General features: G+C 38.1%; 1 protein-coding gene across 2 annotated transcripts in view; it reads right to left on the bottom strand.

The window, feature by feature from the left end:
- Positions 1-17889, bottom strand: part of LOC121315987 (atypical kinase COQ8A, mitochondrial-like) — a 54419-nt gene extending 36530 nt beyond the window's left edge. Inside the window, exons 1-6 of one of the 2 annotated variants that reach the window (XM_041250645.1) lie at positions 17798-17835; positions 17352-17402; positions 8852-9057; positions 7847-8218; positions 7424-7490; positions 668-742 (exon numbers count right to left, since the gene is read on the bottom strand). In XM_041250645.1, the coding sequence (XP_041106579.1) occupies positions 668-742; positions 7424-7490; positions 7847-8218; positions 8852-9019 (682 nt within the window). In that variant the 5' untranslated portion in view covers positions 9020-9057; positions 17352-17402; positions 17798-17835. Of the gene's footprint in view, positions 1-667; positions 743-7423; positions 7491-7846; positions 8219-8851; positions 9058-17351; positions 17403-17797 lie in introns of both variants that reach the window. The other variant, XM_041250644.1, reaches the window with a different exon arrangement.
- Positions 17890-18675: the final 786 nt, after the last annotated feature.

Genomic DNA, 18675 nt, shown 5'->3' with positions numbered 1-18675 from the left:
GAATTGTGAGAAGTAACAGATTTCGTTTTCAGCTCCATTACAGCCGTGTATCTATCACACTGTAATGTTGGGATTTGGTGATGAAATAACTTCTCAATAATTCAGCTTGATGCAGACAGATTACAATGTTAGTTTTATTACAGCAGCTCACACATTATACACAGATTTCCAACTTCAAGTCACTTCCTGGTTTACCAATAAAGCTTATTGAATACAACGTGTCCTCAGAGTTGGTCAAAAGCGAAGGACGTCTAGCAACTCCTCCCAAACGTGGATTCATTTTCATAAAGAAAAGGTCGGTAAACTCAAGATGAAATGCAATGTTGTAAACATGATTTGTAAACAGTGAACCCGGTATAAATAACTAATTTTGTTGTAGCTTCTGTCATTTCTGGCAGACACAGACATGGATTTTTGCCTTCTAATACAAGTGGAGTAACGTTCGTTCAAATATTTGCCCATGCACTATTTAGTTATTGATTGATTGGCCCAGCACAGTGTAATTACAGGTTCCAGCAATCTGAGGAATGAGGTTAATGGCAAATCTAAATCTGAACTGATTACCCAGCCATTAATGTCTTACCTGACTTGCTCTTTAGCTGATTACGTGGTGAAAACAGCATGACAATGAGTGTCCGTACACTCCATCTATAATACTGTATCTTACCATTGCGTTCCTCGTATCCCAAAGATTTCTTCGCCATCTCTGCCAAAGCCCCTATTCCAAGACCAACAGCCAGACCTTAAAAGAAAAAGTTTTATGGCTTAGTTAATTTCCAGGCATATTGTGCACTTAAGATTCTTTCTAGCTTAGCATTGACTGTAAAACTATTTATACCCACCCGCTGCCATTTTGGATTTTTCTGTGCTACAATAGTTACAAAACTGATGTTGGTGAACGCGACTATGCCGCAACCTGCCGCTGCCCCCAGTAATTTGTATACCAGAACCTGTTCGAACTGCTAAAAAGTGCAAGGTGAAGGAAATTCACAATACATAATCAAATATGAGGCGGAGTGGTGTAATGCTTAGGTTTGAATCAGAACTATAGTATTCCCCTCCCCTTCGGGTTTTTATATATATATATATATATATATATATTATATATATATATATATATATATATATATGGGTATATATATATGGATGTGTGTGTATGTATCTAAAAAAAAAAAAATAAATAAATAAAAGGAAACCACCCCAAAACCACTACCGCCAACACCAAAAGCTCTGAATCAAGATGCACCTGTGTTGGCCTATATTAAAATACCCTAGTAGAACTAGTTTGTACCATTCACAGATTGCATTTTATACTTATTACTGGGTTTTACAAAAGAGAATATATTATATTATTAGTAAAATAAAAAATGTATTGCGAGTATCACTTTTTAAAAATACACTGTAGGCGTTAAATCCACGACACAGCTGCACTCAATGCACGAAGTCCAACCGACAAATCGGTGTAGTTTCACATTTTCTTTTAAAGTACTTTACTTTTCTACTTTCCTTTTTTTGGTGCTGTATTTAAGCTCTTTAAATTTTAAATATTTAGATCTAATTTATCATTTATATTTCTAGTGGAATTAATTACTAAATCTATTCCTAATTTTGCACAGTTAGTGGTTTTCCATTCCCGGCTGTGGTTCTTGTCTTCATGGTCACGTGCTGATGCTGCCGAAGCGCTCATTGGTGTGCTCCGAGTTCGCTGCATGTACCACGTGACGCAGGTAGCAGTCAGTGATATGGTGATGCCACTTTTCCAAGTGCGTATAATTTTAACGCCCTCATATCTACCCGATCGGCTAAATATTTAATGACGATGATACTGACACATGAAACAAAAAAGTCATGTAAATCTTACGAGGGCCCTGATTGGTTTAGATAAAAAAAAAAATCAGGAGTGACGAAAATAAATCATTTTTTCACATTTCTAAATGACCCACAAAGAAGGGCGCGCACAGACAAAGTTTAGACCATCTTATTCAATTTGCAAATATGAATCAAAATTGAGCACCGACACAGTAGATTAAGTTTAAAAATATTTAGATTCGTTGCCACGGAACTGCAGCTGTCGCCATTTTGGAGCTATCATCATGGCACTTTTAGCTGATGAGGTGTTTTGAGATCAACATAGGAGACAACAAACAAAATAAAAAGTAAATTGCACAGGATATGTTTTCTTTACTTAATATATTATACTATAATGTGTGTTTTCAAATCTGAATTAATATTTAGTTCCATTTTTACCAGTTTCAAAATGCTTGAGATGGTGATATTTTCTGAAAAGGTATTTTTTAAATGGAAATAAAGACAGGATATACTTGTGTATTGTGATTCATATTTAAATTTGACAGGAGTATTTAAGATTATAAAAAAATGCAGACAGATTGTGCGTCACTGATTTTTTTGTAAACGGCAAAGTTGACAGTAGCATTTAGTGCTCTGAGCTTTAGTTAGTGCTCTGAGCTTTAGTTAGTGCTCTACATAGGCAGAACGGTGAGAGCACAGCACCGCCCACCCTACCAATATAGAGTGAGATTTTTAACAATAGTCTTTCACAATATTTTGTAAAGGATTATGCAAAGATAGAATTAAAAGAACAACGCTCCAGAGTGACCACAATCATTTCAATAATTGGTATTTATTTATGACTGACTGCAAGGACGTAAAAGTGCTGAAGCCTGTACTGTTTTGTGATTTCACTTGTGACCAAAGCTAGATTGAAACACAGGTATCCAGATACAAAAACCTGTTCCATTAAAATCAACCATGTCACCAGCTGTGTCACCCATTTCAGTAAGTAGCCAGCTTCTATTCGAACACTCTGCAAATTAGGACCATAGCTCTCAGGGGGGGGGGGCGCGGGTACCCTCGTCCTTTAATGCTCTTTTTTCGGGACTCTCAGGTTTGCAGTTCTGTGTCCCTGGGACGCACACCTGTACATCCGACGTGTGCAGTCCCACCGCGGATAATGTTTTTAAATCATGCAGGCAATACAGCTGCGTAGTGCGTGGTGCAAGCTTCAAAATTGTGGCGGGCTCTCACTTTGCGTGGCAATTCCAGCGATGAAGAACTGGAAAACTGGGTACATCTTAGATCGGAGCAGAAGGAAATTCCGAACACTTTCACCCCTTTCACGCAACCTCCTGCATATGGTTAGTGTTTTGCTGAACTCCACTTCAGGCTTTTCTTGATGACTGCTTCACAAGCATAAGCAGCTGTGTTGGAATTAAATTAGCAGCTGCTAGCAAACAAATGGCACAGAAAAGTTTAATGGATTTTTTTGCCCCCTTAAACTAAACCGGCACAAGACCAGAAACCTGGAGAACTTATTTTTTTTTATTCTGCAAATCTGCTTAGTCTTTTAAAAAGTAGTGTTCAAAAGACATCAAGTCCAGCCATATAGTAGCCAGTTTTAAGAAATTTAACAAAACTTTTCTAGAGTTTAGCGTCTTCTGGAACTGACAGCACAGTAAACATAGTTTGCAATATTAAATAGCAAGTTGGAACTTTGCTTTTGTGGATTCTATTGCTGTCGTTTTGTTCGTTTATACAAAAAAAACAAAAATAGTTTGTGTATTGTTAAAATTGTCAAATTTAATGAAAGAAAAAAAAAGGGGGGGCGAGCACCGTAACATTTTGTATTTTATTTGCGTTTAGCCAAGTGTCCTATTGGCAAAGGGCCGCAGTGACCAAGGGCTCAATCCGTAAAATATCCCTGTAGTTGAATTCTCCAAAGGCTCCTTTTCATGCCACTCACCCGGCATTGTGGGTTTGGTTTACAGTCCACAGCTGTGTACCTATGTTTGTGTATAGCGTAAGGAGCACAGGTTGGAGCATTTCTGTAAAATAAAGAGTGGAGTTTGATGCTACAGAGATATTTTGTCTGTCTACATGTCGACACTTACCCCGTTAGCACGTCACTACAATATATTTAAGTTTAATGTATAACAGCCTACACTATCATGTGGTCCATTGTTTCATTTCTCCATTCAGTAGCTTATTTATATATTTGTAGGGGTGGTCATGCAACTTCGGGGGTGCCAATGCTACCGATGTGTGTTGAGCTTTGATTCTGCATTCCATGTGCAGGTTACATTTTAGGGTAGACTCATCTGAGGAATATTGGTATATACTGGACACCTATGATGCCTGCTTGTCAGGGTAATGTTAACAGTCCATTGTCTGTAGTATTCCAACTCCGCGTAGGTCTTGTGTATTTCTGCTTTATTGGTATTGAATGCGAAGGCACAAAACATCTCTGCGAATTCAGCAAACATCAGCTATTTTCCAACTTCACGCAACTGATTTGTGCAGTGTTGGAAAATAACAATTTTTGTGCAAAAGCACTCATTTTTGCGAGGGGAATACTCATCGCTTTGAATATCTGGGCCCTGGAGTCTCAATGGGAAAAGGGTCCTACAGGGCTCTCTCAGTAGAAACACCAATACAATAAATGTTTTGAGAAGAAAGGTTTTCAGTAAAAAGATCAATCTGTCATATCAGACCGATTGTTTGATGCATCTCTGTGTTGTATTGACTCAAATTTGAAGGAACAGTAGAACAACCACCATGGTTAATTTGTTTGATCTCCTGTCCAATACAGTGGTTTTGCACGACTGGTCATCGTTCAATAAAGTTTTTGAGCATTCATATAAAAGGTTTCATTTATAAGGGTTAAACTGGTTTAATATTGGTCAATATGGGTTCACTCATTTGGGCGATGCTGCTGCATATACAGTATGACTGAAGAAGCAGAGAGGGACTATAGCGAAGTGAAACGTAGGTAAATTAGTCAGAAAAAAAAAAAACTTCTTGTGTAATGTGCAGAGAAGATTTGCTTTGAAATGCAAATGTCAATAACCTGTCCTAGGATACGTAAAAATAGAAAAATAAAATCAATCTAAGAAAACATTCACCAGTCAAATATTTGAAGAAAAATCTAAAACCAAAACTCAGGAATGCATTGGAATAAATTAATGTGTTTGAGAAGGTCTTCAAATTAGTGTCTGTCAACCTTACCTAATATTGGCATATAACCCACAAGAAGTGTGCATTCTCCTTTGCCTTACTGGTACAGCAATCCACCCTTCATACACTGTTGTATGTGCTCCATGCGCTACCATTTCTGCTAGTGTCACGTGAGCTGCTCAGTGTGTTGACATGTAAATAAATCCTGTTTGCCTGCGGGGCGTATCAACTTCAACCTCTGTTCTGCTCTCTTGCCTTCACTCACACGGCAGACGGCTACTCTGTTACAAACACGAATACCCCGCGTCTTTCTAAACAAGGGATTTAGGGGAGCTCCCTAATAACAGATGCAGAGTTCACGGTCGCAATCCTCCCTTCCTAGGTTAAGGAATCAGATCAAGCGACCTCTCCTGCAATATATACCGGAACTTCCTGCTGTTTCCGAGGACATCAAAACCCGATCAACTTTATTCTGGACTTTGTATTCAATTATCAAAGATTAACTCTTCGCTTTGCCCTTACTGTTGTCTGGCAAAACTCATTACTCTCAAGAAACCCAGTCACTCAGATAAGTTGTTTACCATCTGCTCAAGGAACATTGTTACTAGAACTGGTTTTCATCTCACTTGTCCTCTCATAACTAAAGCAGGTCTGCCGCAGCAATTCTTCACTCCTCACTCCTTTAGAATGGGAGCAGCAACTTCAGCTCCAGGTCGCTGCGCTTCATCAGCAGTTGATGTACATTCAAAACATCAGCATCAGGCATTATTTCAGCCCAGCAAACCCTAGCTAGCTTGCCTGGAGTAGGGGCGCCCTCTCTGCCAGGACTACCAGAGGTTTCCACCTTAAAGTATAAATAAAGGTGGTTTTTCCTCTCTGCTGTGCAGCTGGCTTTCTTCTAGGTTGTCTAACTAATTTTGCTATGTCTGGTTTGTCTCCTATTCTACAGTGTTGTGCAGGGTGCAGTCTTCTTACCCCTCACAGGTGTGGGACTTTCTAGTGGGGAGATGGGGGTCCATTCTCTGGGGGGGGGATATTGATCGATTCCCGTAGCTTCTCAGGGATCCGCTATTCAAGCTCTCTAGCCAGCTGGACCCCCGGCCACAATCATCTTACCTTTCGCATGATGTGCACAATTCTGCTACATTTCCATCTATACTAGACCTTTAGTTCCTCTACTCTCTCAAACTTTGCAATTATACCAACATCTGTTTCCTTAGAGCCCCCTCCATGTGCCATTGCTGCGTAATCATATGGCCTCTCTACCTTATTTTCTTCCTCCAAGGACTTGATCACAAGTATGCTCTGCCCCAGAGTCAGGGCCATTCACCCCGTAGGTTTGCATCCGCACCCATCTGTTGCGGCTCTGAGAATAGGGGGCTAACACTTTGTTTTCCAGGTCTTAGGGGTCATCCGACCAGCATTGTCACCAAGATTCTCGATTACGAAACAGAGACTTGCTTTCCTATCCATTTTTTCCCCTTCAAGTAAATAATGCTCATCGAGCCTGCTTTAAATCACAACAAAACGAAATACTGAGTATATAACGCTAACCACATTGTGTATATAAAATTACAAAAATCAGTCACAGATTGATCAAAAATACAGGCTGGCTTGGCCTTGTAGCACTTCACAGAACCCACCCCCTCCCCTAAAAGAAATGTGCCTCGTTATACTTAGCAAAAGTTCTCCACTACCTCTGCAACTTTAAAATCTTAAATACTTGTCATTCAAAACAGAATTCCACTGGTTCGTGGAGTGTGTGTGTGTGTCTGAGAAATCAGCTGTGACACGCGGCAGGTGATGCATTGCTAGCTGACCAGTGAGCTTGCCTTGCACGGAGCTGATCAGGAGGACCAGACTGGCTAGGGGGCGTGCCCATGAAAGTTGAGCAGAGCTCAAAAAGCAGCTGGGCCACAGCTCAAAACAACTGCAATACCATCGACACAGACGGGCGCCGAGGGAGAGTTTTGTTTACATCAAGGAGAAAAATGTGCGCTCTGCAGGAACCAATATTTCGGAACCCTTCAACTGCAAGATGGTGGCTGTGAAGGTGCTTGCCCAGCCAGAAGCGTTGAAACGGCCCGGAGTCGCTGGGAGGCCATGACTTTGGGAGCAATATAACACAAGCAGGTCAGTTTAGGGGATGTTCCTGTTAGTGGGACTAGCGCTCGTCATTTTGTATGGCAAACTTATTAAGCTTTGTTTTGTTTCATTTCCTTATTAAATGTGACATTAGGGTTACCATTGCTGGTACCCTAGTGTCAGTACTGTGTTGTTATTAAATCTGCGCGCCTATGTGGCGTATAAACACCACTGTTCTGTGTCTGACTCAGTATTTTCCAGTGACTACACACACAACACATCACCCTGTTACAGCCACATATTCACTTCTAGCTCTGGACCACACAAATATAGCAAATTTATGCGTGGTTTTAAAAAAGAAACATACCTCCAAAGTTTGCTAGTCTTCCAATTCGAGTAACTGGCACCTTGCGCTCCCTTGCCCTCTCACTTAGCTGTAATGAAGTTAACAGAACCAAATCAATAAACTTACAATAGCATAAAAAAAAACTGTTCCATTACTTCGCAAAACCTACAACATATCTTCAAAACAGTAACCAGTTTAATAAATAATTTAAAATGTGTATCTTTACCTAGCCCTTACCTTTTAAAAAGTATGGGTTTTAAAAAAAAATAAATTCAAAAAGGAGTTTCAGGACAAATCAGATTATGCAATTCCTCATTCATATATTTATTCTATTTTGGTTATTTATTTAACAGGAACCAAAAAAAAAAAAAAAAAAAAAAAAGGAAAATGGAACGTGCTACCCAGAACAGCCACAGGCTTCAGCCAGAACAGACAAACACATACCATCTGTTTGTGAGGTTTGGCATTATTTATTTTAGACTCCCTGGCCTTTTCAATGTCCTCTGCTGTTAGCCGACCAACAGATGAGTGGTCCTGGTGGAATGAGCGAGTCTGTCCTGAAATCTTTCCACCAGAGTTCTGAAAGTCCTCAAAGAGCTTGCCGTTGGATATCCCAGAAACATGGCTGTACATCCTGGGCTCTCCGGGTTCAGCTCCCTCAGAAGGAATGCCACTGTCTCTGTAACCCGCATCAGTTCTGGCACTGCTGCTTGCAACATCTGTGTTCCCAACCCTTTCTTCAGCACTAGAAAAGTCATACTTGGAGTTGAGCTCTTCCCCAACATGAGACCCATTCTCCTGCCGATTCCCAAATTCCTAAAAAAAATAAAGAATAAAATAAAAAATAAAGAAATCCACTAAAAAAAGGTTTTGGATTTCAAATATTTCCAGGCTATGATAAAACGTGTATGCTGGTTATGACAAAAGCAACTGCCTGCCACCTGCCTGACCTTGCAGGTTCTATGTATTGTCAGATTCAGTATGACAAAATGTTTTGGTTGGTGAACACAGTACATCAAGGTCAATTCTTGCACACATCATTTTAACTTTGATTTGCCAGCCAAACTACAAAATTACTGTATCTGCAAAGATCATAATTTTCACATGATCATGAAGAAAAAAAACACCACAAGTGTAGTACTGTTGTAATCAGAACAAACAGAATGATTTGAGGAGTGGTATTACTAGACTGTGAAATGTATATGTTAAATGGTTCTGTACCACATTTAAAAAAAAGTTAAAAGAAACACATTTTGTTTTGTGAACAGGGGTATTTGTTAACAGTACAAATAGTGAGCTACACTGCCTAATTTATTAGGAATTGAGCTGTAGTAATTTCTTACGGATTCCTTTAGGTGAATGTTTGCCCTCATGTTTACCCATAAGGTTAGCTTGTTTGTTTCTTTAAACAAAAACATTAGAAACAAGAGAAACTGAAGCTTTCAGTACCTGCATTGTCATGCTCAGGCCCTCCTCTGCTGTGGCCTGCATGGTCCTTGTCATGGCCAATACCTCTCCACTGCCAGCAATGTGGCGCAGGTTGCCAGCCTGGGTCTCTATGACAGCCTTGCTGAGCTTAGCAAGCCCTCTCATCAGCAGGATCATATCAGTAGCCATGATGGGCTTGTTTCACACCTGCACACAGATCTCAATTCCTAAGAAAGTAAAGAAAGCCTGTGTGAGCATTGAGAGGCACAGCACTGCTTTAAAAAACAATTTGTTTATTGGAAAAATGTAAAACATGCCTCTGTTTTCCCCACATTAAACATTTTTACAAATTTAGGGAAAACGGCATTATTTATGGATTAAATACCTTGGTTAACATTAGTAAATGTAACTGATCAAAAAATGACATGGGCACACACACAGTCCATTTTTTGCGATTTTGGCTGTATTTGACTACTATAAAAATTCACAAAATCTATTTTTCACATTAGCATTTTGAAATTAGTTTCTTTTTTTCAGAACATTTCTGGGGAACATTATAAAATACTTCAGAACCCATATATATATATCCCGATATAAAAAACTGGTTATACTTCCTGAACATTTAGTTGAAATATAATTTTCAATAAGACATTGTTTCACCTGAGTGACTGCAATGCCATAATAAACATTTATTCTCAGGGTCTTTATAAGCAATAATGGACACTACTCTCGACTATTTTCTCAAAATAAATATTTATAAATAAAATAGTTAATTCCATTATCAGAAATAAAGAAAAAACCTGCACCTGATTAGCTCAGTTAATGACACATTATCTGCTTATATCCACTCATTTCTATTTATAAATGTTGCAAAAACAGATATTAAAAACACACGGGATGAATTAAATGTTCTGATATCATTTTAAGTTGAATACATCGGATTTACATTTTTTTTTTTTCCCCGTTTCTTTATCTCTAAACAAGTTCCTGTGATGTTTTGTTTCTATCTGCTGCTGTAAACTGTCTCCGCCCTTTAAAAATCACAATAACGTCACACAGAAAAAAAATTAAATCCCTGATATGCCTTTACATGCTGTACTGCAAAGTATGGTGGCCCAGTAAATCAAAGAAATTACGTGCGTTTATGGTGGTTACCCGGTTACAGGGCGGGGGGTAATCTCCGGCCCCCAACAAAATCTTTCGGCTCACACTGTGCATTGTGGAGCCTTGACTAAAATCACGCACCTGTATGTCAATTACCTCCCTTCTAACATGCTTACACCATGCCTACGTCAGCAGTCAAGGATTAAATCTGAAAATTAGTCAGGATGTTGGGTGCCAGCTCTATCAAAATATTCACTTGGGACTGTTCAATTAGCAATTTATAGATTACAGGCAGGAAACACACAGCTGTCGTAGTAATTAATTTCAAAGAGCTAGGTTTTTCGAAAAGATAAACCTAGTTATTAAATAAGATAAATGTGAACAAACACTACACATCATGATTGCAATTTAATCATACAATCAATTTCAATACTTAACCAGAGAAAAAAAAAAAAAAAAAAAAAATCAACAAAAATAAAAAAAAAAAAAAAATAAGGAAAACAAAACAAAAAAACTACAGATTTAAACATCTAGCCTAATTATTTTGTGTTACCAATTGGGGGGGAGGGGGGGAGACAGCTGTTACTGTCTACATTTGTTAGGAAATGCAGTCTGAAGCTGTTCACGTCACCTCATGTTAGAAAATATAAAATCACACAATTAGATTTTATTGAAATACTGTACATATGCACACATTTTAAAATACAATAATTTTTTTTTTTTTTTTTTAAATATAGGGTTCAAGTCTGTTCACACGTACAGTACTGTAGTACAAGTAATTAACAGAACCCATATTGCTCAATGTCAAATATCTGCAAGCCTTTTATTATGTTTTTTTTTTTTAATTTTACTAAGTGGGGTTTGCAAAGAGGTATGAGACATGCTAGAACTTAGTGTGACTGAACCTTCCAGGAGCGAGTGGTTCAGTCCTATTGTCATAGTGGCCAAGAAAGATGGCACCAACCATTTCTGTGTATATTTCCGAAAGGTAAACGTTATTGCCAAGTTTGATGCTAGATAGACTACGAGATACTGTAACCCGCAGTTCTAGAGAGAAAACCTGAAGGGCCGTTTCATTTCAAAACCATGCCGTTTGGGCTACATGTCGTGCCCGCTGCCTTTCAGAGACTGATGGACCAATTTTTACTGCCACATCATGAATATGCAGCAGCGTATATTGATGACGTGGTTATTTATAGCTTCACCTGGCGAGAGCATTTGGCTAGGATTGCAGCCATCCTTCAGTCTCCAAGGGTAGCCCAGCTAACAGCTAACTTTGGAAAATGCACATTTGCCAAAACTCAATGTTTGGGATTTTTTTTTTTTTTTTAAAAATGGGGAATGGAAGGGTGAAACCCGTTGTCGCCAAATTCCAGGCTTTAGTAGACTCGGCAATCCCCAAAACCAAGCTGGTTATTAGCGCTGCTTTATCCCTGAGTATGCTACAGTGGTTAACCCTTTAGTTGACCTCACCAAAAAGAGTGCTCCAAATTTAATTAAGCGGTCAGCTGAGTGTCAGTGGGCGTTTGATACTGTTAAACATAAACTGTGCCAGGTCCCCACCCTTATCACACCTGATTTCACCAAGAGATTCATCGTCCACATCGATGCGTTAGATTTGGGTTTTGGTGCAGTCTTGCCCCAAAAGGTTGAGTAGAACACCCAATATTGCACATCGGGAAAAAGATGCTCCTTCAGGAGCACAACTACTCCGTAGTCAGTGTCTGGCCATTAAACGGGCTGCTCACTCCTTATAATACTACCTGCTGGGACATTAATTTGATCTGGTCACAGACCACGCCCCACTCAACTGGTTAAGCACAATGAAGGATAGCAATGCCAGGATAACTCTGTGGTATCTGGCATTGCAGCCCATCATTTACCACATGGTATATTGTTTACCAAAATGCCGATTATTTTTCTCATTGTGGGGGGGAGGGGGGGGGGGGGGGTTGTTTCAGAGTGATCCTTCGGCTCCAGTCTGAGCGGTGGGATATGTGATCTCCCTTCTGACCTGCGAGTGCATTAAATAACGGGAATAAAAAAAAAAGAGTACTACTTGGCCTTACACTTCATTCCGAGGGTTAAAAGTCATGTCATGTAGAAAAGAGACGGAGCTTCAGTACACCAATTAATTGACCTGGAAGGGAAATTATGTGGCAGCCGCGGATTGGAAGAGTGGCGGCAATCGTTTACCAAGGGGTCATGAGTGACGGTATAAATAAGGGTCAAAGCGATGGTATCTGTTCCTTCATTTTGGTTTGTGAAAAGTGATCCAGAAGGAACTGTGTTTTGCGTATCCATATCGTGAGTGTCTCTTTCTTCTGTCTATTTGTTGTTTACCATCACTAGACAGCTAACACATTCCGGAGCTGTCGTCAGAGGCCAGCACAAACCCGGAACAGCACTGCACTGCATCACAATAAACTATTTGCATCACCAGTACTAATTCACACACATTGTATGTGTTTTGTGTGTGTGTGTACAATAACAACAGGACTACTTGCGGGACTAACCTGGGGATTATAATTTAAGTAATGCACGCTGCTGTATTACTTAACATCACTATTGTTTACTGTTTGTTTTGCTGTTAGGCACTAGAAACAAAAAGATAATTAAACAAACTTTGCACCTGGATAACAATTGTCTGTCTGTTCATTGATCACCTGCACAATATTAACCACTTTGCCACATGGTCCAATTAATTTAAGAGTACCACAACCTTCTGAAACACAGGACTGTGTTTAGAACTTCTTTACTGTAGGTAAAATAGCAGAGGTTTGTAATGAAATTGATAATATACCACACGTCATTGTCATTTGTCCGACATTTGTCCACTCTTAAAGCAATACAAAAGTTACGTAGAAACAAAAGGATATGAGAAAAAAAAACAAAAAAATGAATTCCTTTCACTTAACAGCCTTATGTTTTAACATTAACATATATATTATGTTTTAATAATATTAATTATTATCCATTTTTCTAAGGTTGCTGAAATATTCTTATTGAACATATTTAGTGTCATACTTTCAAATGCAAATATTTTACATGATCGTTCTTAGCGTAACTGAAATCGACAAGTATAATATCAGCTTGAATTAAAGCATTTTGTACTTCAAAAGACAGGAGGGTGTGCAAACGTACACAAGATTAGACAGACATGTTTCTAGACTACAGAATGTACAATCTTGGTACAACTTTCATTTCAAAATCCTCTCTGTCAGGCAAAACAGATGGAGGGGGCGTGGATTGAGCAGCCTATTGGTGACTTGCTTTGTTAACAAGTATGCGCTAAGAAAAGAAATGCCGAATCACTCTTATTTGGACTGCGTGTGTCTTTAAAGGGTGCAGTCTAGAAGCACGAGGCAGTCATGTATTCAGCTGCCGGTCACAGACCTTTTGTTGCCAGTTAAATCAACGCCCGCAAAAGCTTTATTCTCTGTCCGTCAACTAGCTTTTGAAACCGTCTGACGTGTATTTACGGTTAACGAAAACGCTGTACAGGCCGATAGTACAATACGTAAAACAATCAAGGTTGCATCTCTTGGTTCAGATTAAGAGAAAACCTGCAGCAAAAATGAACCACAAGCATACAATAAAGATATAATGTGGCTGCAAAATGGTACAGTTGCCAAAAATACAATTTGCACTGTGCACAGAATTTGCTGAAGTATAAACTACATTTTTCAGGCATTATGCAATTGGGTCTGATTTCAAAGGTTTTTATTATGGATTTATCTTTTCTTGACTGTTCATTAATTGGCATTACTTCCCATTTACTTATGCTTCAAATTGTCAGGAAACAATGATTTAAGGTACTTCTTTTAGCTGTTTGTGACAATGTTGTTATTCAAGAGCAATTGAACATTAATACATAAAACGTTACTTACAGTTTAGCCTGTTCGTAAAACACACACTGGGCCCGATTGCTTATGTACAGTAGTAATCACTTTGGAGTGAGCAATTTAACTCCAATTTTCTTATACTGTAGTAGAAAATGTAAGCCACAAAGTTTGTTTGAAAATGCCTTCAAAGTGATTATTTTATATATACTGTACTTAAGGAGCTATGTTGGAATCAACAGATCTCCAAGACAAAGCAGCTGCCAATAACCCTCAATTAAAAACATGACTGGGCCAAGAAACTACTGTAACCCTGGGCATGTTGATTTTCTCATTATCAGCAGTCCAACCAGTCACAATCTGTCTAGATTACCCTCTTTACAATTGCATTTATAAGAATACACATGGGTAAATGTTTTACATGCATTTTCCAGGACAATTGCAAAATTTTATTTTATTTTATCTACTGACCTTGCCTTGAGACCCTGGCATGTTGTGTTTATGTCCAAACAATGCAGATAACAGGTTTATACTAATGCAAAACAAATTAGTTTGTTTTCACGTTCATACAAACAAACATTGCTCATTGAATTTGTTGCTGTTTTTCCAGAATATAATTTACAGTTGTATGAATTTAATGATAACTGTCCAAATACGTCACTACTACCTCAATAAACAGAACTGCTTCTGAAGTTTTATACTGTATTTCTTGGCCTTGAGAATGTCACTGTACACTACTTGCTAGTTAAAAACCTCTCCTTTTAGAAAGTGTCCTTTACAAACATAACATGGAAAAAGTAGGCTTTTTCTTCATAAACTATTCTGTGCCTGCCACGTTTTTTGTTGTTATTGTTAAACAACATTTTCTTGGGTTCATGATTTATTATATTCAATAATATGTTATTCTCGCCAAGATATAATTCTATTAAAATACAAACAAATTAGTAATACTGATCCCGTTGCCATACCATGGAAATGTTTTAATAAACAGCAATCATTTATAACATTAAAACATTTACAAAACAGTTAAATCACAAAATCGTGGGTTTTTTTTTTTTTTTTAAAAAAGACAACTGCACAGTCCAAAGGCCTACTGTACCACTAGGTCTGCCCAATGATCAATATTCTTTTGTACCTCCTCAGGGGGAGTCTAAGTAAGAAACCACCCACTTTATGTTTACATAAGTAAAAGGAGTGTTTTTAGTATCCCCTCTGTGCAAATCCAGGCCACAATCTAGATTCTGTTTACTTTCATGGGTTTCATTTTTAAGGTGTACCATTTTGAAATGAGTTTAACTTGTGATTAACAAATACTAGCTTGAATTATAATGTTACCAAAATACTTTTGAGGAGTAGCTTTCACACCACAGGCCACCACAGCGACACGAAATAGGACTGAATCCTATTTTTGCGATTTTGTCATGCAACAGCTTCAATGCACAGTGTCCACAAGGGTGAAGCAGTACCAAAAATGAAGGAGGAAAATATAACGCTTGCCGTGAAAATACCCAGAGCTTTATGACAAAGATCATCGCAATAAACATACAGAGATGAAAGATTATATATGGGAGTCCATTTCGAGGGAACTGGATAAGCCTGGTAAGTATGATTTATTGGCATACATGTTGAAATACCTCAGAGAAGAAACTCAATTTCCAAATCATGTTTACAAATATGTACCAGTCTTGATCATAGTTTTGTCAATAGCAATTTGAATAGTTTTATATATCTGGCAGTTTTCAAATCTGTCACATCACGTCTGTATCACTTCAGGTGTGTATGGTCACATCACTGTAGAACTATTTTGTTTCTTAATGAAAAACTGCTTTGCGTCTGGTGTGCGTCTTACACTATGTAATCAGCACATGTTTGTTTGTTGTACAATGACTCTCTAGGTCTGCAAATGATGCTACAGCCTTATCTGCAAGTGTATTACTGAACACATTAAGTAATAGGAAGATATTGTTAGATATACTGGTCCACCAATAACTGCAGCTGTTGAAGTCCAAGTTACTCTTAGTTTACACCACTGATATCTGTTTCTACTGCTCCTTCATAAGATCCTTTTCATATTTAAAAAAAAAAAAGCTAAAATAGTTGCTCAAGTATTTAAAACCTAACTCCAAAACTTGCCTACAGAATAATAACTAGACTTGCCAGAAACTTTACGGCTTCCAGTACCAAACCCTTCAGCAAATAGTGCAGAATGCATGGGTTACTATAGGTGTTCCATAGTAACCATGACCCTATCTGCACTCTCTCAGGAGTTGTAAGCCAGTTTCACATTTGACCTTTAGGAGCGGTCAAAGGTCACTGGCAATTAATTTTTTAATATAGGGGACAAGCGTTACTATGTGTTCCATTGTAACCATGGTCTGTCCACACTCTACAAGGAGTTATTAGCCAGTTTTGTAAGTTGATGAGGTCATCCAACATGGCCACCATGTTTTTTTATTGTAGCAACTTCCCTTGACCAAATCTTAAAGACAACCATACTAGGATCATATGTGCCAATTTTTGCTTCAATCGAACTAGCCGTTTGGGAGAAGATCTTTGTAGTTTGTGATTATGACGCCTGTACCGTGCAATTATGATGTCATGCAGCATGGTCGCCATACCACACAACCCTTCTGCTTCTTACGACCACCAGTTAATCTTGGAGTATCCCTCAACAAGTATACCAACTTCCAGCACTCTGCAATAAGTGGTTTTCGAAAGACACATTTTTACATTTAGGCAAAATGTTTTTTCAATACAATATGGCACCCAAACCATGTGACCTACGACATATGTTCAATTAACATTGACCAAAGCATCTACCATCCAAATTTCATGAGTTTGAACAACTTTTGTCAGAAAGAATAAGAATAATCCCAGCAATAACAATAGGCTTCCTAGCCCTATGGGCCTGGAAGCCTAATAAATACTCCTATAAAATGGCACTTAATTGAAGTGTATGACTAGCTTGTACTTTGAAAACAGCCTGATCCCAGTAACACAAGATAGTCTTTTTTTTCCATAACCTAGACCTTCAGCTCACCTCCTTGAGACAGCTGGCATAATGTCACTACCAATCTGCCAGCAGGTGACCGCAGCACTAAACCAGTCTGTCAGTGATTCAGCAACATGGCATGTACAGTTACAGGACAATATGTTCAGTCGAATCTTAATAAACAATATTAAACTCTGGCATCTTTACAAATTATACTTCACCTTTGGTTACCCACTGTACCCAGTGTGTAATGTGTGGCAAAGCAACTGGTACTACTACACTTTTCCATAAATATCTTAAAACTCAACAGCTGTTGCTATAAACACTAATACTGCAATCATTATACAATATTACAACAGATACTCATAAATTTACTGTAACTACTGGACCACAGGAAAGTTACTAGAATTAAGCCTCGTGTAATTCTCTCAATAGATATGCCTACAAGATACATGAAAGTCCTTCGATGACGTTGTTACTGACAATTTCATTTGTGTCTGTTTGTTTTCAAATAGTTACATTTTAAATCAAAACTGAATAAAAGACCCGTCTGTATACAAAACTGGCAAAGAAGCAGACTCACCAGACAGTCGTCTTACACAGGTAAATAGGTTCAATGCATTTCTGAGTTTCACTGCGTGGACACAACAGGAAAGTTGCAAGTTAGCACCACGCCTCTATCGTGTTCCACATGGAGGCCAACACCTCAACAAGCAGAGCACAACAAACAGTATTCACTGAAAACCTTTAAAGGTTTTTTTTTTCGTCTAAATCTGTTCGTTTCGAATTTCGGACATGTACATTACATGCTACTATATTTTACTTTAAGAAGTACCACTAACGACTAACTTAATTAGCGTCTTGGTTTAGTGCATGCCAAACGCAGTCACAAAATATTGTTTCGCATAATTTTAAGTTTAAATTGATTACATGTATAGAACATACTACATTTAAACATACATATGAAATAAAATGTCATAGTTTTATTTAGTTTACTTCCAAATTTCGAGAGAAAATGCAATAACTTACCGCCACGATCTGCAAAACCCTCTGCACAATCTTCTCCCGTTTGTTCCTTTTCGGTCAATGCTGTTTACCAACTCCAGCACCAGATTGCTACATAACCTTAGCCCCACCCCATTTTAGTTTTCATTGGGTGAGCAACCATGAGGAACCCATAGGAGTAATCGTCCTATTATGGAGAGTGTCAGAAGGTGCTCTTGTGTTAATTGGCTTGTTGGGCCATCAGTTCAGTCAGTGCGTGCATTGCTCGTGATGGATGTCTTTCTGAGAAGCGTGTGATCCAACGAGCAAACTATTTTACCAAACATAAAATGCTATCGCATTGCACTGCACTTACTGACTCGATGCACACGTGTAGTGAGCGGGACGGATTTGTAAGCTTGAAAGTGCCAACACTTTCAGGAAGCTTGCTTTGTTTGTTCGTTAATTTTATGTATGCCTACCTAGCAAGGGCGTGGGAAGGTTGTGTTTTTTTTTTTTTTTTTTTTTTTTTTTTTTTAATTTATTTTTTGCCTGGCACAGATTCGCATGGGGTGTAAAATATGCCAGGACACCAGAAATTTTTCTGTATATAAATAACCTCTCATGGGTCACACAAGATAAGAAAATAACATTTCACTTGAAGAAGAAGAGTTTAATTAACATATATATATAGTATATATTTAAAATACTTTGTAATTTATATATATCGATATTATATAATATATATATATATATATATATATATATATATATATATATATATATATAATAATATAATTATTCATTACCAAATTAACTAATTTCGTTTGACTAAAACTGTAGACCCTGATGAAGTCTGGGAGTTATTTTGTAATCATATAAAAAGTCTAAATGTTTTAAAATTTTTTTTTTTTAAAAAATTT

This window comes from Polyodon spathula, chromosome 5 (assembly GCF_017654505.1).
Source record: "Polyodon spathula isolate WHYD16114869_AA chromosome 5, ASM1765450v1, whole genome shotgun sequence".
Lineage (NCBI taxonomy): Eukaryota > Metazoa > Chordata > Actinopteri > Acipenseriformes > Polyodontidae > Polyodon > Polyodon spathula.
The sequence above is the reverse complement of the archived record's forward strand: the minus strand, read 5'-3'. Positions and strand labels throughout refer to the sequence as shown.